This window comes from Micropterus salmoides, unplaced genomic scaffold, assembly GCF_014851395.1.
Source record: "Micropterus salmoides isolate LMB-PRFRI ecotype aquatic unplaced genomic scaffold, ASM1485139v1 Ms_hic_scaffold_8, whole genome shotgun sequence".
Taxonomy (NCBI): Eukaryota; Metazoa; Chordata; class Actinopteri; order Centrarchiformes; family Centrarchidae; genus Micropterus; species Micropterus salmoides.
Window position 1 is genome coordinate 4,337,810 of NW_024044570.1, and position 18,716 is coordinate 4,356,525.

General features: G+C 40.5%; 1 protein-coding gene across 9 annotated transcripts; it reads left to right on the forward strand.

Annotated features, from left to right (window-relative positions):
- The first annotated feature begins 719 nt into the window (after positions 1–719).
- On the forward strand, positions 720–17,270 carry LOC119894169 (troponin T, fast skeletal muscle isoforms-like). 9 transcript variants are annotated; one of them, XM_038706734.1, is made up of 15 exons: positions 729–805; positions 2,728–2,768; positions 3,041–3,054; positions 3,671–3,679; positions 4,186–4,338; positions 6,253–6,270; positions 7,021–7,039; positions 7,161–7,206; positions 7,301–7,417; positions 10,211–10,288; positions 10,510–10,623; positions 11,442–11,554; positions 11,769–11,859; positions 12,930–12,970; positions 16,962–17,270. In XM_038706734.1, the coding sequence occupies exons 2-15, from the start codon at positions 2,749–2,751 to the stop codon at positions 16,996–16,998; spliced, it is 870 nt and encodes a 289-aa protein (XP_038562662.1). In that variant the 5' UTR covers positions 729–805; positions 2,728–2,748; the 3' UTR covers positions 16,999–17,270. The 9 variants fall into 9 exon arrangements, with proteins under 9 accessions (XP_038562669.1, XP_038562671.1, XP_038562665.1 ...); XM_038706737.1 differs by lacking the exon at positions 3,671–3,679 and having other exon boundaries at positions 724–738; XM_038706738.1 differs by lacking the exon at positions 6,253–6,270.
- The last annotated feature ends 1,446 nt before the right edge of the window (positions 17,271–18,716 follow it).

Here is an 18,716-nt window from a genome sequence, read left to right on the forward strand (position 1 = left end):
GTATTTTTTTTTACCATTACACATCAAAATGTGGGGAATGTCAAAACCATACAGCGCAAAATCTTTGAGCATATTTTTCCTTTAATCTTTCCTAAACTTAAGGAACTACTGACTGAAAGCCTGCTGGCAGGAGGGTGAAATGTTTTTGTACTATCGCAGATATGTTCTAATGTTGTTTTTGCACATTTTTAGCACCTGCGTGGACTGAAACTGTCTGAGGAACATCTAGTGATTTTTGGGGTGGGCCCCACTTTTGCCCTTCTGGTTGATTCTTGCAAACCAGGCAGTCATAGAAAACAAGACCCCAAAGCAATAGATGGATCAACATGTCGGATTTACAGCTTGGTTAGACAAATAATTTAGGTTCTTGTCCATGCTGTACATGGGGTTAGGGTTATGTGCCTCAGACTTCTGTAGGAGGTTTAGGAACACCACCTGCCTCGCTTCCCTGACGTCGAGCTGTCTTCTCACTCTCAGATAAAATTTGCTTGCCTAATGCAGCTTCCCCAGAATAGCAACCTGTGGGCGTCTTGGGTGCCCCCTTCTCCAAACTTGAGCCTCCCTCCTTAACACTCAACCCTTCCATCTCCTTATTGAGTGCCAGCAGAGGGGGGGGGGGACCAAAGTCGTGGACCCTGCCCCAGTACAGGCCCGGCCTCGCCTCCAGGCCAGCTCCTCGGCCAATGGGGTGGCCAAGCGGATCGTGTGTCACTATAACAGAAGGACTTAATCAGCGCGGTAAGTTTGCAGAACCTTACAGCCTTTCTCGGCCAGCAGGGAGCTCGCTTCTTTCAGCGTTTCTGAGGTAAGAAAGAGGGGAGAGAGTGAGAGTGTGAGTGGTAGAGAGGAAGCTCAAGTGCAATGTCCCCCAAATATCACCCAAACCGAGGACAGCTGAGTCCACATGTGTTAAAATCACTGCCACGACTAGTAGAGGCTGCTGCCGAGGTCAAGGGTGAGACGGGAGATGGTTGTGTTCAAATAACAAATCACAGAGGAAAGAGGCCTCCTATTGGAGCCCGGACAGCGTGGTGCTTTTCGTTGTTTGAGCTCAGGGACAATGAAATCTAGTTTGTGTTGGTGTTTGATTGCAGATGTGTGCCTGAGAAGCTGTTAAGCTGTGGTTTTGTTTATAAAATGAGCTGAAAGTTCAGTTTTAGTTTAAAATAACAGGTTCAAAGGTTCTTGCGGGATGTCTCACTGGTATCTTGAAGGACTTTGTTGTTGTTTTTGTGCTGGTTTGGTCCGAGTCCAGTGACCCAGCGGAGGTTCATACCTGAGGGATTTACAAATGGCTTAAACCCTTTGAAGCAGCTTTCCGCTTCAGGAGACAGAAGATGATACTAATAAGTTATGTAACATCAGCAGTGATTAATCATGTTGTTATTTGTTGTTTTTTAAGTCAGGGACATTGCTCTCTTTTGGATTGCAGATTTTCTTGGCTTACATGTTCAATCTTTGTTTTAAATTTAGTTGTTGTCGTCCATTAGTGAAGCTGTAAATGGATGTGGCATGTGTGTACATTAAAATGCACATAGCTTGAGGATAAACACTTTAACGTCTTGAACAGGAGCCAAGAACCTCCAGACTGGATGTAAAGGAATCATCTAAACTTGGAGTGTTTTCTCCTAACTAATAATATCACATTGTGGTGAAAACACTGTGAAAACAAATTTGTTTGGAATTTGCGAGGGTCACGGAACAAATAGAAGAAAGCCGGGCGTTAGACCTTCAGCCTTCACACCTCCCTTTCAGGGTTTATTTTAATTCTTGAGCAAAGTGGCCTCAGTCAGCAGGGAGCTTCAGGGAGATGATTGAAGGAACCATGTGAGAGCAAGACCCCCAGATAAGGAGATGAAGGTGGAATTATGGGTGGTGGTCCAGGGGAAGGAACCCAATCTTTAACTTTGGGTCCACTGAAACCGGATCTGGGACCCGTGCAGCTGTCTATTGGAAATAGCTGTGATGTCGGGACGTCTTCTTGGCCTCACTTTAATGAAGCTAATTGGCAAATAATCCGACAGCTAATCACTGATAGATTAAATTATGAATACATTCAGGTCATGTTTGTTTATCATTGCAGATCAAACTTCACACAGCTTTACAACTGAATTCCAACAGGATCGTTTGCTGAAAATGATTTAGATTTGCTAGAAGCTGTAAAGAGCTGAAGCTGTTTCTAAAGATGAAAAAGTCTTCATCACCTAGAATGCCAAATGGATGCAGAGTGATGAGAGAGAGCAGGAGGTTAACCTTTACCGTGACCCCTGGAGGATTCTTTTTCTTCTTCCAACATTAATCTCTTCTCCCAGCAGTTGAACACAGAACATTGACATAAATCTATGTTTGGCTTCTCTTCTCATTTATCATCAGACAAGCAGATTCAGGACCGAGGCTCAAATTTCAGTCCAACTTCTAAAGCTAATTATAAACCAAAGATGTTTGGATCTGACAGATTTCGGGAATGTTTCGAGTACAAGATCCTCATTGATTATTTCAAATAACGAGGAACTGCACCTTTTGAAATTGATCTAAGAATTCTTTTGGGTTTTTTGGAGGTGGTGGTGGTGAAATATGTGTAGGCAAACATGTTGGGTTTGGCCAGGGTGGGGTCGGAAGCAGATATTTTAGACATTTGCAACTTAATCCTGAGCTATAAATACGACAGGCTGCTCCGTCGCTCCTTGCAGACATACCTCAAGTTCTTCTCTTCTCTCTTGCCTCCAGGTTGCAAAGTCCACTGTCACCATGTCTGACACAGAGGAAGTGTAAGTCACATTTTCTTTCACAAATTCAAAACTCTGAATCTGTTGTTGAGTAGTTTGACAAAATAATCTCAACTCTATGCCAGCTAGCTAGTTTCCTTTTTGTTTGTCAGAGAGATTTGTGCCTCTATGTTAATCTCTATGTTCTATGCATTTGAAAGCTCTGGAAGACTAATTGGACCCTGATTTAAGCTTATTTTGTCAAACTTTTCACACTAACTTGTATTGATTAGCTTTAACTCTAAATCTGAATTTCTTTCCCTTCTGTCTTGCAGTGATCAGGTCGAGGGTAAGTAGCACCATTTCCCCCCCTTTAAAGAGTAAAGTCCCCATGAAATTAGGTCCAGGTACAGTCCGGAGTTCCATGCTAAATCCTAGTTTTATTTCTGAATCTTGCCTAACTGATCTTCCATCCTTGTAGAAAGTTATTTGCAATGGACAAATTCGTACATTTGCAGGTTTGGCTTGACTCCTCCAGATTCAAGTTGTGCAACAATGCTCTCTCTTTCAAGGAAATATGCACATACATTATCCTCTCGCTGTAACTTGGTTGCAGGCACCAGTGCTGGCATCAGGACAGTGTCAAATATGATGTGTGAAATCTAAATTGCATAAGACTGCACTGACCTGTTGGCAACAAGTCCTGCAGCTCTGCATGACCACCTGCAATTGAACAGTCCTCCTAAGCCGAACTCTTTCAGATAAAAAGGAGCAGTGACATTCGTGAAGTTTAATGCCACTTAGAAGTCACGCCTGCGAGCTCTGATCAGCCCAGGAGGACTGTGTTGTGTATGCTTAGCATGGATCCCCAGTGTACCCACATTTTGTATTCTGTTAAATATGGGTACAAATGGGATCTTTTGATAATGTTCTTCTGCTCCTTTCTTTCTCGGACGGACGTGAAGAATACGATGGTAAGACGCAAACTCCGGATGATAAGTCTCATGTCATTGATACTAATTTGTCAGTCACTTTTGACAAGCGTGTGTTTCTTACTTCCACATGTACTTTTTGTGGCATGCTGGTTAACACTAACGTTATCTGGGATAAATGAAAAAAACGCATAAAAAGACACAGGTTATTCAAAAAAAAAAAAAAAAAAAGTAGATTGCGTCAGGATAGAATTTCTCTTTTTGCCTCCGAACTCAACGAGTTTCAGGAATCAATCACATTTCATCCATCAATGACTGACCATCAATGACTGACCTTTTCCCTCCTGTAACTGCTTGCTGTCTCACCTGCTTTAGCACCATCCGGTGGCAGTTCCCTCAAACTGCCCCGCCATGGACCTCCTCATATCTTACATTTCCCCTTTCATCTACTCACCCTGCTCACCTCCTTGCCTTTTCCATTTCTCCTGCTTCCATTAACCCTCTCACCGCCCTTCCTCTCCCCCGGTGACTCGCTGCATGTTGTGTAGCTGTAGAAGAGGAGGTAGTAGAGGAAGTAGAGGTGGCCCCAGAGGCGGCCCCAGAGCCAGAGCCAGAACCTGAGCCAGTGCCAGAGCCAGAACCAGAACCAGTGGTAGAACCAGAGCCAGAACCAGAACCAGAGCCTGAGCCTGAGCTTGAAGGTATGTGGCATGGAGGGGGAAAGAGGGTATTCTATCATCCTTTCCCAGGCGACAGGTGCGCTCCACGAGCTACAGCCAGCACAGACAGACCCCACTAATCCTGATCATGTCCACCACATCTACCAATGCTAACGCTGCCTTCCTTTCACCTCTGGTCGAACTCAAAGACAGTCTGTTTATGCAGAACTCAAAGGGCCCAAGTTGGGATGTGAAGATTGTTTAAATAAGCATATATAACGACTAATATTTCAAGGCCTATGTTTTTTTTTGCACTGCTCGTGTTTTAGGCTGATATTAAGAGCCTGCCCCACATCCAGCATAGCTTCTGTTCCGATAGCCTTCCGTTCTCAAATTATTTTCTAATAGAAGTACGTAAAAATTAAATTAATTCCTCCATTCATTCATAAAACATTCTTTCTGAAAAGCTGAGACATGTTTTAGGGGGTGTTTCTGTCAAAACTGAGGTAAATTAGCATCTAAAACATTAATGGGCAATAAAAACAAACTGATTAAAATGATCACTCTGACTACTATACATCTGTCCATACTAACACATTAGCATACAGAAAGTATATTAGAGGCTTTTAGTATCCAACAGTTTAAATCCTTAAAAAAAAATCTAAAGTTTTAAAGTCATTTTCATTCTGTTTTTTGTAGATTCACAACTTAAATAAAAAATAAACATCTCAGTTGTCAAAACTTTTGCTTCCTCATTAACATACCTGACTTTTTCAAGTAAACAAATATGTCAAAAATGGAAAATAAACTTTTTGTCAACTTTGAGTAAACCTTGAGAACCTGAAAACATTCTCAGAGTGCTAGTTAATTAGCGACTTAGCCTGTATGCTAAAATGCTGGCGTTTTGTAGTGGACAAAGCACTGGAAATATTTTATAAAGGGATTATTTGAGGGCTTACATTCTAAAAAAAAAAGACATGTATTGGGCACTTTTATCAGTCTAACCCTAAAACTACTGTTCCACATGTACTCTTGAGGACTTGTATTTGGTGTACATGGTTGCTTTTAATCATTTGGATATCTGATGAAGGAAAACATATACTATACAAACAATACTATATCCTGCTTCTTTTAAAGGGAGTGACACTGCTACTGCTAAGCATGTCCATTCAAAAAAACATAAAAGAAAAGATGGTGTCTCACATTTCATCGCTATCTTATAGTATGCTAACATGCCGGTGGCAAAGTCCTCCATGTGGGTGTTGCATTCAAGTGCTATTTTGTTGTAAAAAAAAAAAGAATTTATCCAAAAAGAAACGGTCTATTTCATTTAATGCCATTTAATTGATTTTTTATTATTAATGATTCAACCCCAAAGCTATGAAAGGCTAAACAAACTAATTTCCTGCCATGTTGATGAAGTTAAAAACTATCAGTGCATCATACATGTCTGCCTAAAATCTGCGCTGAACTTCCACTTTTTGCTTTGTTATTTCTGAAATGTCCAATGGCACGTGAATGCAGGGTTAAATGTTAAAGGGATCGGACTTTGTTGAGCTGCTCTAAGGTAAAACTTCTGCAAACCAAGACTTTAGCCGGCCGCAAATTCTCAAATATTATATAAATATAAATATTTGAAATGGTCTTATATTACAGGCAGAAAAACATTACATTACTCTGAATTTACCATGTAAACTATTAAGAGTGCAGGTAATTCCACGTGCCTTTAGTTTTTTTATCCCGCCTTTATTTGCAACTCGCCTTTTTTTGTTCATGCTGGCCGTTAAATTTGAGAATTTACGGTAATTCAAATTTCGTCTGAGTGAGTAACTAGAGATGCTATAGCTGCAGCAGTCTGCCATTGTTTGGTAGTTTCACTGTGTTTAGCTGACAGTGCTGCTGCCTGCTAACGCTGTTGTCTGTTCTGCTTTTGTTTTGGATGCTTGGTGCATGCAGAGGCCGATGAAGAGGAAGGTATGTTGATTTAGTAAACTTCTAACGAATCTGAAATCTGTCATTCTGGTTTTTGGAAGGACCACGAGGTCTGCTGTTCACAAAATGTCTGTCAAAAATCCAGGAGCGCTGCCCAACTGGCACTAAGTCCAAATTCAGGGGAAAAAATAACACAATTTCCAAATGCTTATTGATAAAAATGAAACCTGCTAGTGGAGAAAAAGGGTGAAAGAATATGAAATGCTAACACGTGCATCACTGTGCAGCGACCCGACCGTTACACTCTTGCTATGTACCTCGTCATCTGCATGGCATGGAGCCGCCAGAATCTGGGTTTAAAGAAAAAAACAGAAGTGGGGAAAACGACTTTGTCTTGCTTGTGTAAAACCAATTATGGGGTCAAGCCAAAAAAGAACCTGGCGCCTAAACTCTCAACTTTTTTAGACAAATACATTGAAGCTTTATAAGAAACTTGATGTGTGTTTACAATTCAGTGATGGTTCTCTGATAATCACAAAACTTTATAATCCCCTGTTTAAAACAGTTTTTGTTTCATTTGTTTGCTCTTATAGGTTTTACCTTTTGTCCTAACCCTAATTTAAACACTGATAAACAAGGCTACCATTTAAGTGTTTGACCTTACTCTAATGTCTCATTTAGAGCCAAAACCATGCAGTTTAATCCATTTAATGCCTGAGAGAAATGAAATAATCTGCATTGTTTCTAACCCGATAACATGTACTTGTCCCCTCTTCATTTCCTAACCTGCAGAGGAGAAGCCAAAGTTCAAGTAAGTCTCCTTCACATGTAATGACATTAGTCATGTGGCTGAAAAGACAAAAAAGAAAAGCTTTAAAAAACATCATTATAATCAGCACCAGTGTACTTAAGATCAAAACGCTGTCTCGTAGGCCCACCGCTCCAAAGATCCCTGATGGTGAGAAAGTGGACTTTGATGTAAGCAGACCAGAAGTGACGACATGAAGCATTTCTGTTGTTGAGGAGTTTCTCTGTTTGGCTGAGTGTTGTTTTCTGTTCTTCCCGCCTGCAGGACATCCAGAAGAAACGTCAGAACAAGGACCTGATGGAGTTGCAGGGCCTGATCGATGCTCACTTTGAGTGCAGGAAGAAGGAGGAGGAGGAGCTGATTGCACTCAAGGATAGGATTGTGAGTTTTCAGCCAATGAATCACGCTGAGGGAGAAAACACCTTTAAACCCCAATAAGCGTTTCCTACAGATACTGGTGAAAAGGAATAATAATAATAACAATAATAGTCAAACAACTGACTTTGCCCCTCAGTAGACCAAACAAAGCACTATGTGTCACTAACTCCACGCTCATCATTCTGTCCCTACATTAATGAAATTAATAAACAAATGTGAGGGAAGCATTGAAGGGATCTCGATGGTTGGAAACCAGCAGATTAACCACTTAATATGAGGTTTATTTCAGCAACCTGTCCCTTAAAGCGGCTTTAACGCTAATAGTGATGCACTCCCAGAGAATAATCAGCTTGATCTGCAGCTCCTCGACTTTAGAGAACTTTAAAGTTACTTTCAGCTCACTAGCATTTAGCAGCTAAAGAGCCAAATATTTCCCCCAGGATCTGTTGGAGACTTGGTCTTCAATTGTTGGGATATGATATTGAATGATTTAAGGGACCCGCAGTTAAACAAAGATTCAATTTTCAATTCAATTCAATTTTATTTATATAGCGCCAAATCACAACAACAGTTATCTCACAGCGCTTTTCATAAAAGAGCAGGTCTAGACCGTACTCTGTGATGATATTTACAGAAGCCCAACAGTTCCCACCAAGAGCAAGCACTAGGCGACAGAGGCAAGGAAAAACTTCCTTTTAAGAGGCAGAAACCTCGAGCAGAACCATGGCTCAGGGTGGGCGGCCATCTGCCTCGACCGGTTGGGGTGAGAGAGAGAGAGAGAGAGAAAGAGAGAGAGAAGAGAGTGAAAGAGAGAGAGAGAGAGAAAGAGAGAGAGAGAGAGAGAGAGGGATGTAAGGAGAGAGAGAGGGGAGGGAGGCAGCCTACACAATATACACACAGAGGTACAGACAGCGAAGGTAATGTTGCTATAAACTAAATGAAAAATGGTACAGATATTTATAATAGTGTTAATGGTAACCATCGTAATGTTAATGATTATAATAACAATAAGACTAGCAACAATAGTCGTTGCAGTAGAGGGTGTCGAGCAGGAACACGGGGGCAGCAGGCGACCCGCAGCCACAGATCCAGACTCCACAGCTCCAGAGCCAGAAAACCTGCAGGAAGTGATAGGAGGAGAGAGGAGAGGGACGAGAAAGCACAAGACTACCAGAAAGGGGAGAAGTTGTGTTAGTAACATGCAATAATGGGATAAGGTTGCATACAGAGGGAGAGAAAGTAGAGGAGAGAGGAGCTCAGTGCATCATGGGAAATCCCCCGGCAGTCTAGGCCTATAGCAGCATAACTAAGGGATGGTTCAGGACTACCTGAGCCAGCCCTAACTATAAGCTTTATCAAAGAGGAAAGTCTTAAGCCTACTCTTAAATGTGGAGATGGTGTCTGCCTCCTGAACCCAAACTGGAACCTGGTTCCACAGGAGAGGAGCTTGATAGCTGAACGCTCTGGCTCCTAGTCTACTTTTGGAGACTCTAGGAACCACAAGTAACCCTGCATTCTGGGAGCGCAGTGCTCTGGTGGGGTAGTAAGGTACTATGAGCTCTTTAAGATAAGATGGTGCCTGACCATTAAGAGCTTTGTAGGTAAGAAGAATGATTTTAAATTCTATTCTGGATTTTACTGGAAGCCAATGCAAAGAAGCTAAAACAGGAGAAATGTGATCTCTTTTCCTGGTTCCTGTCAGAACACGTGCTGCAGCATTCTGGATCAGCTGAAGAGTCTTAATGGACTTTTTCGAGCAGCCTGATAATAAGGAATTGCAGTAATCCAGCCTAGAAGTAACAAATGCATGGACTAGTTTTTCTGCATCATTTTTAGACAGGATGTTCCTGATTTTCGCAATATTACGTAGGTGAAAAAAGGCGGTCCTTGAAATTTGCTTAATGTGGGACTTAAACGACATGTCCTGATCAAAGATAACTCCAAGATTCCTCACAGTGGTGCTGGAGGCCAAGGCGATGCCATCCAGGGAAACTATATCTTTAGATAATGCGTCACGGAGGTGCTTAGGCCCCAGAACAATAACTTCAGTTTTATCTGAGTTTAACATAAGAAAATTACAGCTCATCCAGGTTTTAACATCCTGAAGGCACATTTGAAGTTTAGCTAACTGATGAGTTTCATCTGGCTTGATCGATAGATATAACTGAGTATCATCTGCATAACAATGAAAGCTTATGGAATGTTTCCTGATAATATTGCCTAAAGGAAGCATATATAAAGTGAAGAGGATTGGTCCAAGGACAGATCCTTGAGGAACTCCATGATATGGATATGGATTTAAAAACGATAACCATTTTGGGAGTTGGGTTATGTTCGAAGACTGATACCAGCCTCGTGTCTATACAGTAAATATGAAGCTTCCACCCACTGATGGTTAGCTTAGCTTAGCATAAAGACTGGAAACGGGGGAAACAGCTAGCGCAAGAAAATCTGCCTGCCAGCTCCTCTAAAGCTCGCTGACTGACACTTTATGTCTTGTTTTAATAATCCGTACAAAATTGTAAGAACAACAATCTAGTGTTTCATGGCTCTCCTGGCTGCTGGGCCACTGGCAAAAACATTTTATTACCTTGGGACAGAGACAAGAGACAAATTGTTTCCCACGTTTCCACTCTTTAAGCTAAGCTAAGTTATCCAGCTGCTGGCTGTAGCTTCGTATTCACCATGGAAACATGAGAGCGGTCTCAGTCTTCTTATCTGGTTCTGTAGTGGGTTAAATTGTGTTAAAGTGTGCAGAATACAGTGTGTGATGATGCATTTGCTGCCGTCCTGCAGGAGAAGCGTCGTGCCGAGAGGGCTGAGCAGCAGAGGATCCGCGCTGAGAAGGACAAGGAGCGTCAGGCCAGACGTGAGGTTTGTGGTTTCATCTTTATTTATTACTGCAGTTCATTGGGAGCTCTTCTTTTTTTCTTTTTACCTGTCATCATGAACAGGTAAAAATAAAATGTAAAAATCACTAAAGCTGAAGTTTCAAGATTCAGTTGGTAGTGAGGATTTATATATTTATATATACTCTGAGGGTGACTGGTGGATCTGACCCGGAAGTCTCACTCTGATTTGTTTGTGTGAACCAGGAGGAGAGGCGGATCAGGGAGGAGGCTGATGCCAAGAAGAAGGCAGATGAGGATGCCAAGAAGAAGTCGGCTCTGTCCAACATGGGCTCCACCTACAGCAGCCACCTGCAGAGGGTCAGTGCACATAGGAGTATCTTGTTCTCCGGTTAGCAGTGGTGTTATATGTACAATTCTAAGGTACTCAAATCGTCATTTAAGTATTTAAATATTGTACTTACTTAATCTACAACATTTATCTGACAGCTTTAGCTTCTAGTTATTTTGCAGATTTGGATTTTAACAATATGTGACGATCTTTTAACATACAAAGCATTTTTATAAAGTAAATAGCGTTGGGGATTGTTTAAATAAACAGATTCTGATTCTACTTATCGAATCTCAGTTCTGATTCCAACCCCTTTACGACAAATCTTCTTTTGCTGTGTTGACGTACTGCGTAACAAATGACGTGACGTTAGGTCGGCGTGGCAGGTCCTGGCAGATAAGTGACACTTTTATGGACTGTAAAATGCTCACTGCAGTTCAATCGGGAGCTGAAATATGCAGAAAGTTAGGAACCGATAAGCAGAATCGAAATGAACGTGTCTCAACGAATCCACGGTTCTTGCAAATTTGGCACAGATTCCAACTTGGAACCGGTTCTAGACACCCAACCCTAAAAGTAAAATTAACCTACAGGACATTATATAAAGTGAGCAAATTTTGACTTGTGTGAGCATCAATAACAATAATAACACAATAATATAACATATAAAGATGTAGCAATAAGATCCTATCTAAAGAGCAATACTGCAGATTATAACTATAGAGTAATGAGAACTTTTATACTTATACTTAGTTCAGATTGCAGTATTTTTAAATAGCATTTAAGTAGAACATCTGAATACTGCTGGATAGCTGCTGACCTGCATCTGAACGTCCACACCGAACAGGCCGACCAGAAGAGAGGAGGAAAGAAAGAGACTGAGAGAGAGAAGAAGAAGAAGATCCTGGCCGCCAGACGCAAGCAGCTGAACATCGACCATCTGAGTGAAGACAAGCTGAAGTACGACTCAACACTCACGCACCAACATTTCTCAGTATTCACATTCCTTTCTTTCAGGGTGAACTCGACTCTTAAAACGTAATTTAAAGCATAACACTAAAACTCAAATCAGCCTGAGGAAATGTTTTACATAAACTTAAATAACTGTGCTCGTCGTGTTTGAAGCGATTTATTTGTTTTTTGGCTCATATGTGTGTTGTTGTGTTTCCTGCAGAGATAAGATCAATGAGCTGCACGAATGGATGACCCAGCTGGAGTCTGAGAAGTTCGACCACATGGAGAGACTGAAGAAGCAGAAGTACGAGGTGAGACCTGGTCCCCTGTCATGGTAGTTATCATCACTCACAATCATGATCAAAAATCAGTTTGTTTACAATTTGTTCATTCTCACCAGAGCATCTCAACCCGAGGTTATGATCCTATAATGAATCACTTTATAAGGAAGAACGGGTTTGGAGGGAAAACGAGGAAAAACCTTCATCTTGTCCAAACACTTTTTAGATTATCACTTTGATTTATTTTAATAATAAGCTGTTTTTATGGTTTAATACTTATAACTTCCACATTACACATATTTAGTGAAACTCAACATCAAAAAACACATAAATTATCTATTTATAGTTGCTTTCTTTTCAAATTAAAGCAGAAAATGAAGGCATAGTTAATAGCAAGTTATAGAGGTAGTTTAAGTTACACAAAATAAATTAGATCCAGATTTACTGAAGAAATATTAAAAGCCTTTTGTACAACAGTGTATAATAATGCAAACAGAGTTTAACGTCCTTCATCCCTTTTTGGTATAAATCAAAATGGGCCACATTTCTGCCACCAAGTCTTGAAAACTGTCAGTTACAGAAACTGACTTTCTGCTTATAAATTGTAATTTTTGAATTTATTTATTCTTTGACTAGGTGGTGCATGAGTGAAAATTTAAGATTTTAAGTGTATTTTATTTAGAAATAAATTAAAATTAATACACTGCTGCTTGTGTTTATAGACAATTTCACATTGGACAACTTTGGTTCCTTATTTCTAAATTTTAAAAAAAGTTCTCGTAGAAAAATAGGTTGATATTTCTCAAAATAAGGTACCATTGTTTTGGTATCGGTGCAACGAAACCCAGTCTTAAATGCACATAACAGCTTTGACCTCGGTATGTATTCTCCGATTTCTGCGCTCACCTACACATTTAAAAGCATTAAATAAATCCTGTAAGGTAAATGACAGATGTTTGTGGCTAACAAATTTAAATCAACACTTTACTCAATCTGTAGCAGCTACATGCTGTTGTTGTTGTTGTTGTTGATGCTGGTCGAGGTCCAGCTGAGCCTACCTCCGGGTTTCAACCCTCGATGTGCTCTTTGATTCCCTCCAGGTTACAACCCTGCGTAAGAGAGTTGAGGAGCTCAGTAAATTGTAAGTAGTGCTGAGCAGGGTGTTTGCCTGCTGGCTTTGAGCTAGCTGCATGTTAGCATGATGGAAGGTCAGAGAACCAGAGCGCCCCCCGCTGGCCGAGAGAGGAAACGACACACCACCACCAAAAAAAAGAAAGAAAAACCAAAGAAGAGAACTGAACTGAGTTTTTTTTCCAAAAGTGACATCTGTTTCCTGAACATCCAGTATGCTCGAGGTCAGAATTCAGCTGTGACGTTAATCAGAGTTAAATGTTTTTTAAAAAGGCCCACAGCTTTAATTTTGGGAGTTTAGCCAAATTATATTGTAGTTAAGTCAAATACAAAGAAACGCTCAGCTGCCACAGTGAAAAATATAATTCTCACAGTATTTAATTAATACACCTTTAATACCTAGAGAGAATATGTTGTCAAAATGAGAAACAAAGGTGTTTTTCTCTCTGTAATGAAAATTATAATGAGATTTGCTGTGATTATCTTTTTATTACGACTAAAATATAATAATATTTCATCTTAACAATGACCGAGCTACATTAATTCAATGTAAACACTAAGCACGCACGTTACAGGATCCTCATTAGATCCATCCCTTCTGGTGTTTGGATTTATGACATTTTGGATTCAAACTCTTCAGTTGTAAGCAGATAAATTATCCAAAGTGGTGTTGGGGGACTGAGCTCCTCCACATCATGTCCTTCTCTGAATGTCGGTTTTAGCGTCACAGAGCTTCGGTCAGGTGTGTGAGCGAGCGGTCGAACAGGTAAGTCAGAGCCTGTAAATGTTTCAGAGCCAAGCTGAAGCCAAATCTCTCTAAACTGCCCACATTTTCTTTTGGGGAAACCAAAACAGGCAGATCTTTCTGTGTTTGATCAGGAAGTTTCAGAGTGTTTCTTCCTCTGTGGTTTCTTCTGTATCAGGGCATTTGAGCAATAATAGAAGTCAGTGCAAAATATGAGATAATGTCTCTTTGGGACACTCTTATTATTACAGAAACAATAGTTCTAGTTCAAATCAAATAAAAGTAAAAACTGATCATATGCACAAGCCCGTCTTGGTTTCCCATGATGCCTCAGCCGGCAGCCTTCAGCCCATGGAGCCTGTGAAGGAGAGCACAGGGAAGTCCTTCTCCTCAGAGGTAAACGTGTCCCGGTGTGTTAAAGCTGCCGCTGTGTCGTTTTTCAGGTGCTCACGTACAGGAACCGCATTGATGAGTTACAGAAGCAGTAAGTACTGTCATCGCCGTGCTCACTGACACGTCTGCGTGAACCCTTCCCTTAGCCAGACATAACTGTCATGAGCATTCAGGACAGTTTATGTATACGTTTATGGCGTTATACAGTTGCTTAGTAAGGAAAGTTCAATGTTTTTCCTTTAGTAGAAGTTACATATAGGTATGTCAGTGTATTTTATGGAGAAGATTTACAGCTTCAGTCTATAAACCTGTTTCACACTTTAATTTTAAAGTACGTTTAAAAATAGCAACCCAAATCTGAACTTTATGCTATTTCCATTCCTAAATCTCAGCTTTAGCTCCAGATACTTTTATTTATTTATACTTTTTTGTGGTAATTTGTTGAGCTAGAAAAGCCATAAACACACCAAATCCTCACTAACACCACCAGGGAGCGTTCAGGCCCAAATCCAGGGCTGACACCGGCCTGTCTGGAAAACTTTCTGGAAGTCAACATCGAGGTAGAGGACCAGCCTCTGACCACTTCACAGGTCACACATGTTGTGTCGCGTGTCCGAAGATACACGGCAGCAGCAGTTTGTCATCAGAATATGAGCTATTTGGAAATATTATGTTCCTTCAGCGGGTTAAATTTTTTGTCATTAACAGGCTAATAAGCTAAAAGTTAAAACAGACATTTTACTTTTTGTTTATTTTGAAGAAAAGCTAATGCCATTTTAAAAAATCCAGCAGGCTAGCTAGTAACCAGCTAATAAAGCTGCAGGCATGGCTGCAGTTTGACTTTACTATTATTGTCTGAGAAGCATTTGTTGACTAAAATGGCTAAACTGTTGTTTATCCAGCACGTCCTCACTAGAAAAACAGCTGACTATGCAGCCATATTTACCTTATTGTTAGGGCTGCGACCTCTAGTGGCAGAAGAGTGACAAACTCCGTGTGAGGAGGTGGTGGGTTGGAGGGATGTGTAAAGTAAACTCAGGACATGTGGAAGAAAGTCAGAGTCCACATGTTTATTGTTTTGTAGATGACTTAAGTCGCTTGACTGTCATAATGTAATTATTTTAACCAAAACCACAATCACTTTTTTTTAAACCTAACCAAGTGGTTTTGTTGCCTAAATCTAACCAAACTACCACAGTTTCACAACCGGGTGTTAAAGGTCATGTGACTTACGTCGCTGGACTGAAACTTGCCACAATCAAAACATGTTGTTTTGGTGAACGGTAATATATGTCATTGTACTTTTCAACTGACAAAAATGTCTTTTCGGACCTATTTTGGTGTTTAGGTCTGAGGACGTGTTGGTATAAACTGTGTTAGTTATTCAAAAAGCAAGCTGCTGCCTTCGTCCTTCTTTACGGAGAACCTGTAGTGTTCATATGGTTGAAAAAAGTGTAATTTCCTGCAAATGAGTTTCTAAATCCAGCAAATTTCTATTTTAAATAGTCTAACAATTTGAGTGCACAGATTTCTACAGCATTTTTTCTTCCTACAACATGACCCCTGGTGGATACTTCTCTGTGTTTCTTGTTTTATGTTTCCATCGTAACACCAGATATTCCATTTCAATTTAAATGTAAATATACTGGTATCATCCAGTGTCAGTATGTGAGGAGTGTTCCCTGGTGTCCTCTGAAAAAGGTCGGACAAACCTTTCAGATGTTATACTGGTCAATATAATGTATGATAGTACGAGCAACACACAAGAATTAAAATAGTTATCCAGTGAGGTTGTACCAGCCTATCACAGCTAGAGATACTCAAACTCACACCAACGGCAATAATGTCGAAATGTGCAATTATAACCCAGAATGGTGCGTCCTTTTTCAGTGTGAAGGTCAGGGTCCTCCTCTTTATACTGACATATTTACCTCATTGTGCGTGAGAGCCATGTGATTGTAACATTAAGTGACTTCTGGACTCAGTCATGATTCAGCCTGTGCAGGTAAGTGCTGCATGAGTGTGTGGCTGATTTCGTCTGACGTAACGTTGCATTTTTGCCGTTTTGCATGTACGAAGTTGTTTTGGGGTTTGGAGTTTTTATGTTGTTTTCTAAAAAAACGAAAAAGTGTTTTGTAAAACGAAATATTTCAAATTTAGTTTGGCTTTGCTTTTCGTGATCTCTCTGGTTAATGTGAATATAAACAGTTTGTTCAATGCATTTTTTATCCTTCGGCTACTTTTGAATTTTAGTTAGCTATTCGAAGGTTTTGCACAATCAGATAAAACAACAGAAAACTGAAGAATTTGTTTGAGCTTTGGCATAAAAACATGTGAACAGGAGGCAGAATTCATTATAGTTTTGGCTGCTTTCCACGTAAATTAGCATTTTCCATAAAAGCACATTAACCACGTAAATCTTACTTTTTTTATCCCCTCAAACTCCCTAGTGTTTATGGGATTGAGGTTTTATTTTTTGCGTCTTCTGAAAAAGTATATTATCTGAGGGGATTTCAGGTGACTTGCTAGCAGACATGCTAATCAACTGCTCACAAGATGATGCAAAATATCCACCTCCATTTTCACGTGTTTAAATGTTGCCAGATCCAGACTGGTTGTACAAACCTTGGTATTTTTGGTGGAGATCAAAACACTTTGCTATATCTTGAAAACTGATAAGGAGCCTTTAAACAGGGCACCAAACCCCGATAGCCCTAGCTGTTCTGTAGAGAACCCTGAAGGGTGCGTTTGTGTAAAACCGTAAAGACGTCAAATTTCCCTTGTTAAACAAATGTTTAAAAATTGTTAAAAACATCCCAGAGTTCTGACATGTTTCCCAATTTGTTTGTGTTTGGTATTACAGCAGCAAGAAGGGAGCCGCCGCCCGCCGCAGAAAGTAGACTGGCACGCCCAGCCGCTGCTCAGAAACCAAACTGCAATCGTCTCGGACTCACGCCTGATGAAACAACGCACACTGTGGCGAAGCTCCTAGCTCTGAAGAAGCCCGTAACGCTGAGGTTTACTTTGCGGTTATCAACCCGTGTCCTGATACATGCAACCAGGAGCCTTTAGCTGCTGTTCAGTAGGAATAAAATTCGCCATCAACGCTTCCTCGCCCTCCACTGTTTGGTTCTCAGTATTTTTGTAAATAAAGTTTGACTCTTCAAGCCGTGTCTGTAGATCTGTTGTTATTCAGATCAATAAAGTTCAGTATTTTTAGTCGTGTAACTTTAAAGTCGTTTTGTGTTTTCTAACTGGAGAGTTGAAGGGTGCGTGTAAAGATGTGGTCAGCGGGTCGTGGAGGCTCATCTTCACCTCCGGAACAATTAGTTTACCACTGTGATTCAAGATGTCTTTATTTTATCCAAATGCTCTCAAAAGTATGGTTTATTTTTTAAATTGTTGAATCGATGAATTAATCAGCGCATGGACCTTTGTAGGGCTTTAATATAGCATTCATTTTCAGTTTTAAGTCATTTTGTCCAAAAAAATGTTAGAGGCCAACAAGATCCACCAGTTCTTGGTCAGAGTTTGTGTTTTTAGAGGCTTGAATCAAATAATCTTTCTAATGCTGCCTTCCAGGCAACTTGGAACTCGGAAATTTCCGACCTCAAACTAGAAAAACTACCCTGGAACTCCACCTGAAGTCGGGTTTCCTACTTGTGTCCCCCGACTTCACGAGTAGCAGCTGAATGATGTCACAAAACACACTGTAAATGGTAAACTATAAATTAAAAGGCAACAAAAAGTATATTTGCATGTTTTTAAATTAAATTAATATATACGATCATATCGTAAAACCTGTTCTGCATTTACATTGATGTAGAAATATGTTAGGTAGCTGGCTAAAGTAAAGACTCTCATAAAGTCTTCTTCTCTGCATAAAAGTTATTGTTAAAATTGCCAAAACATGAGGAAGTGTAACCTACAACACTGACTGACTTGAGGGTTACCAACTGATGTAGCTAGAGGGGTCCACAGTTAACTAGTAACGTAGAGGCTATTTATGTCAGTTGCTGCTGTTAAACTGCCGTCCTTTGAAGTAACACCTAAAACACTGCTGAGGGTTTTACTGAGTGTCCACTTTGTCACAGTCAGCCATGGTTTTCGTTCACTTTCGGCTTCATTCACCACCCTGGAACGCTTTGAGGTTGGAAGTCGTATATTTCAACTTGGACATTTCCCAGCTCCGAGCAGTCTGGGCAAACGCAGCATAAATATTGTCACTCTGGTTTGATTGAGCAAACTGGGAGCAGGTGTGGTTGTTAATTGTGAACACCTGTGTGCAGGTGCAGGTCTATAAAGCCCAGCAGAAACCTCTGAACGTTGACTTGGTGTCATATCAGGTTGGAAGCTCTGATGAGCAGCTCAGACAAGAGTTAAACGTTTTAAAAAGAGTCACTCTGGGGCTGTTTTTCAGTTTTTACTTTCAGATCCGACCAACACACGTCACTTCTTTAACTCCTCTTAAGCTGATGATAGACGGGGCGACTTTTTACTGCCTATCTTCACTTTTCTCCTGGACCTTATTTCAAGTTTATTTACGTTTGTCTTTACCAACTTGGGAATGTTAAAAAGCAACAGGTGTCTAAAGTTTGTGTAAGCTTCAGTGCCCTTT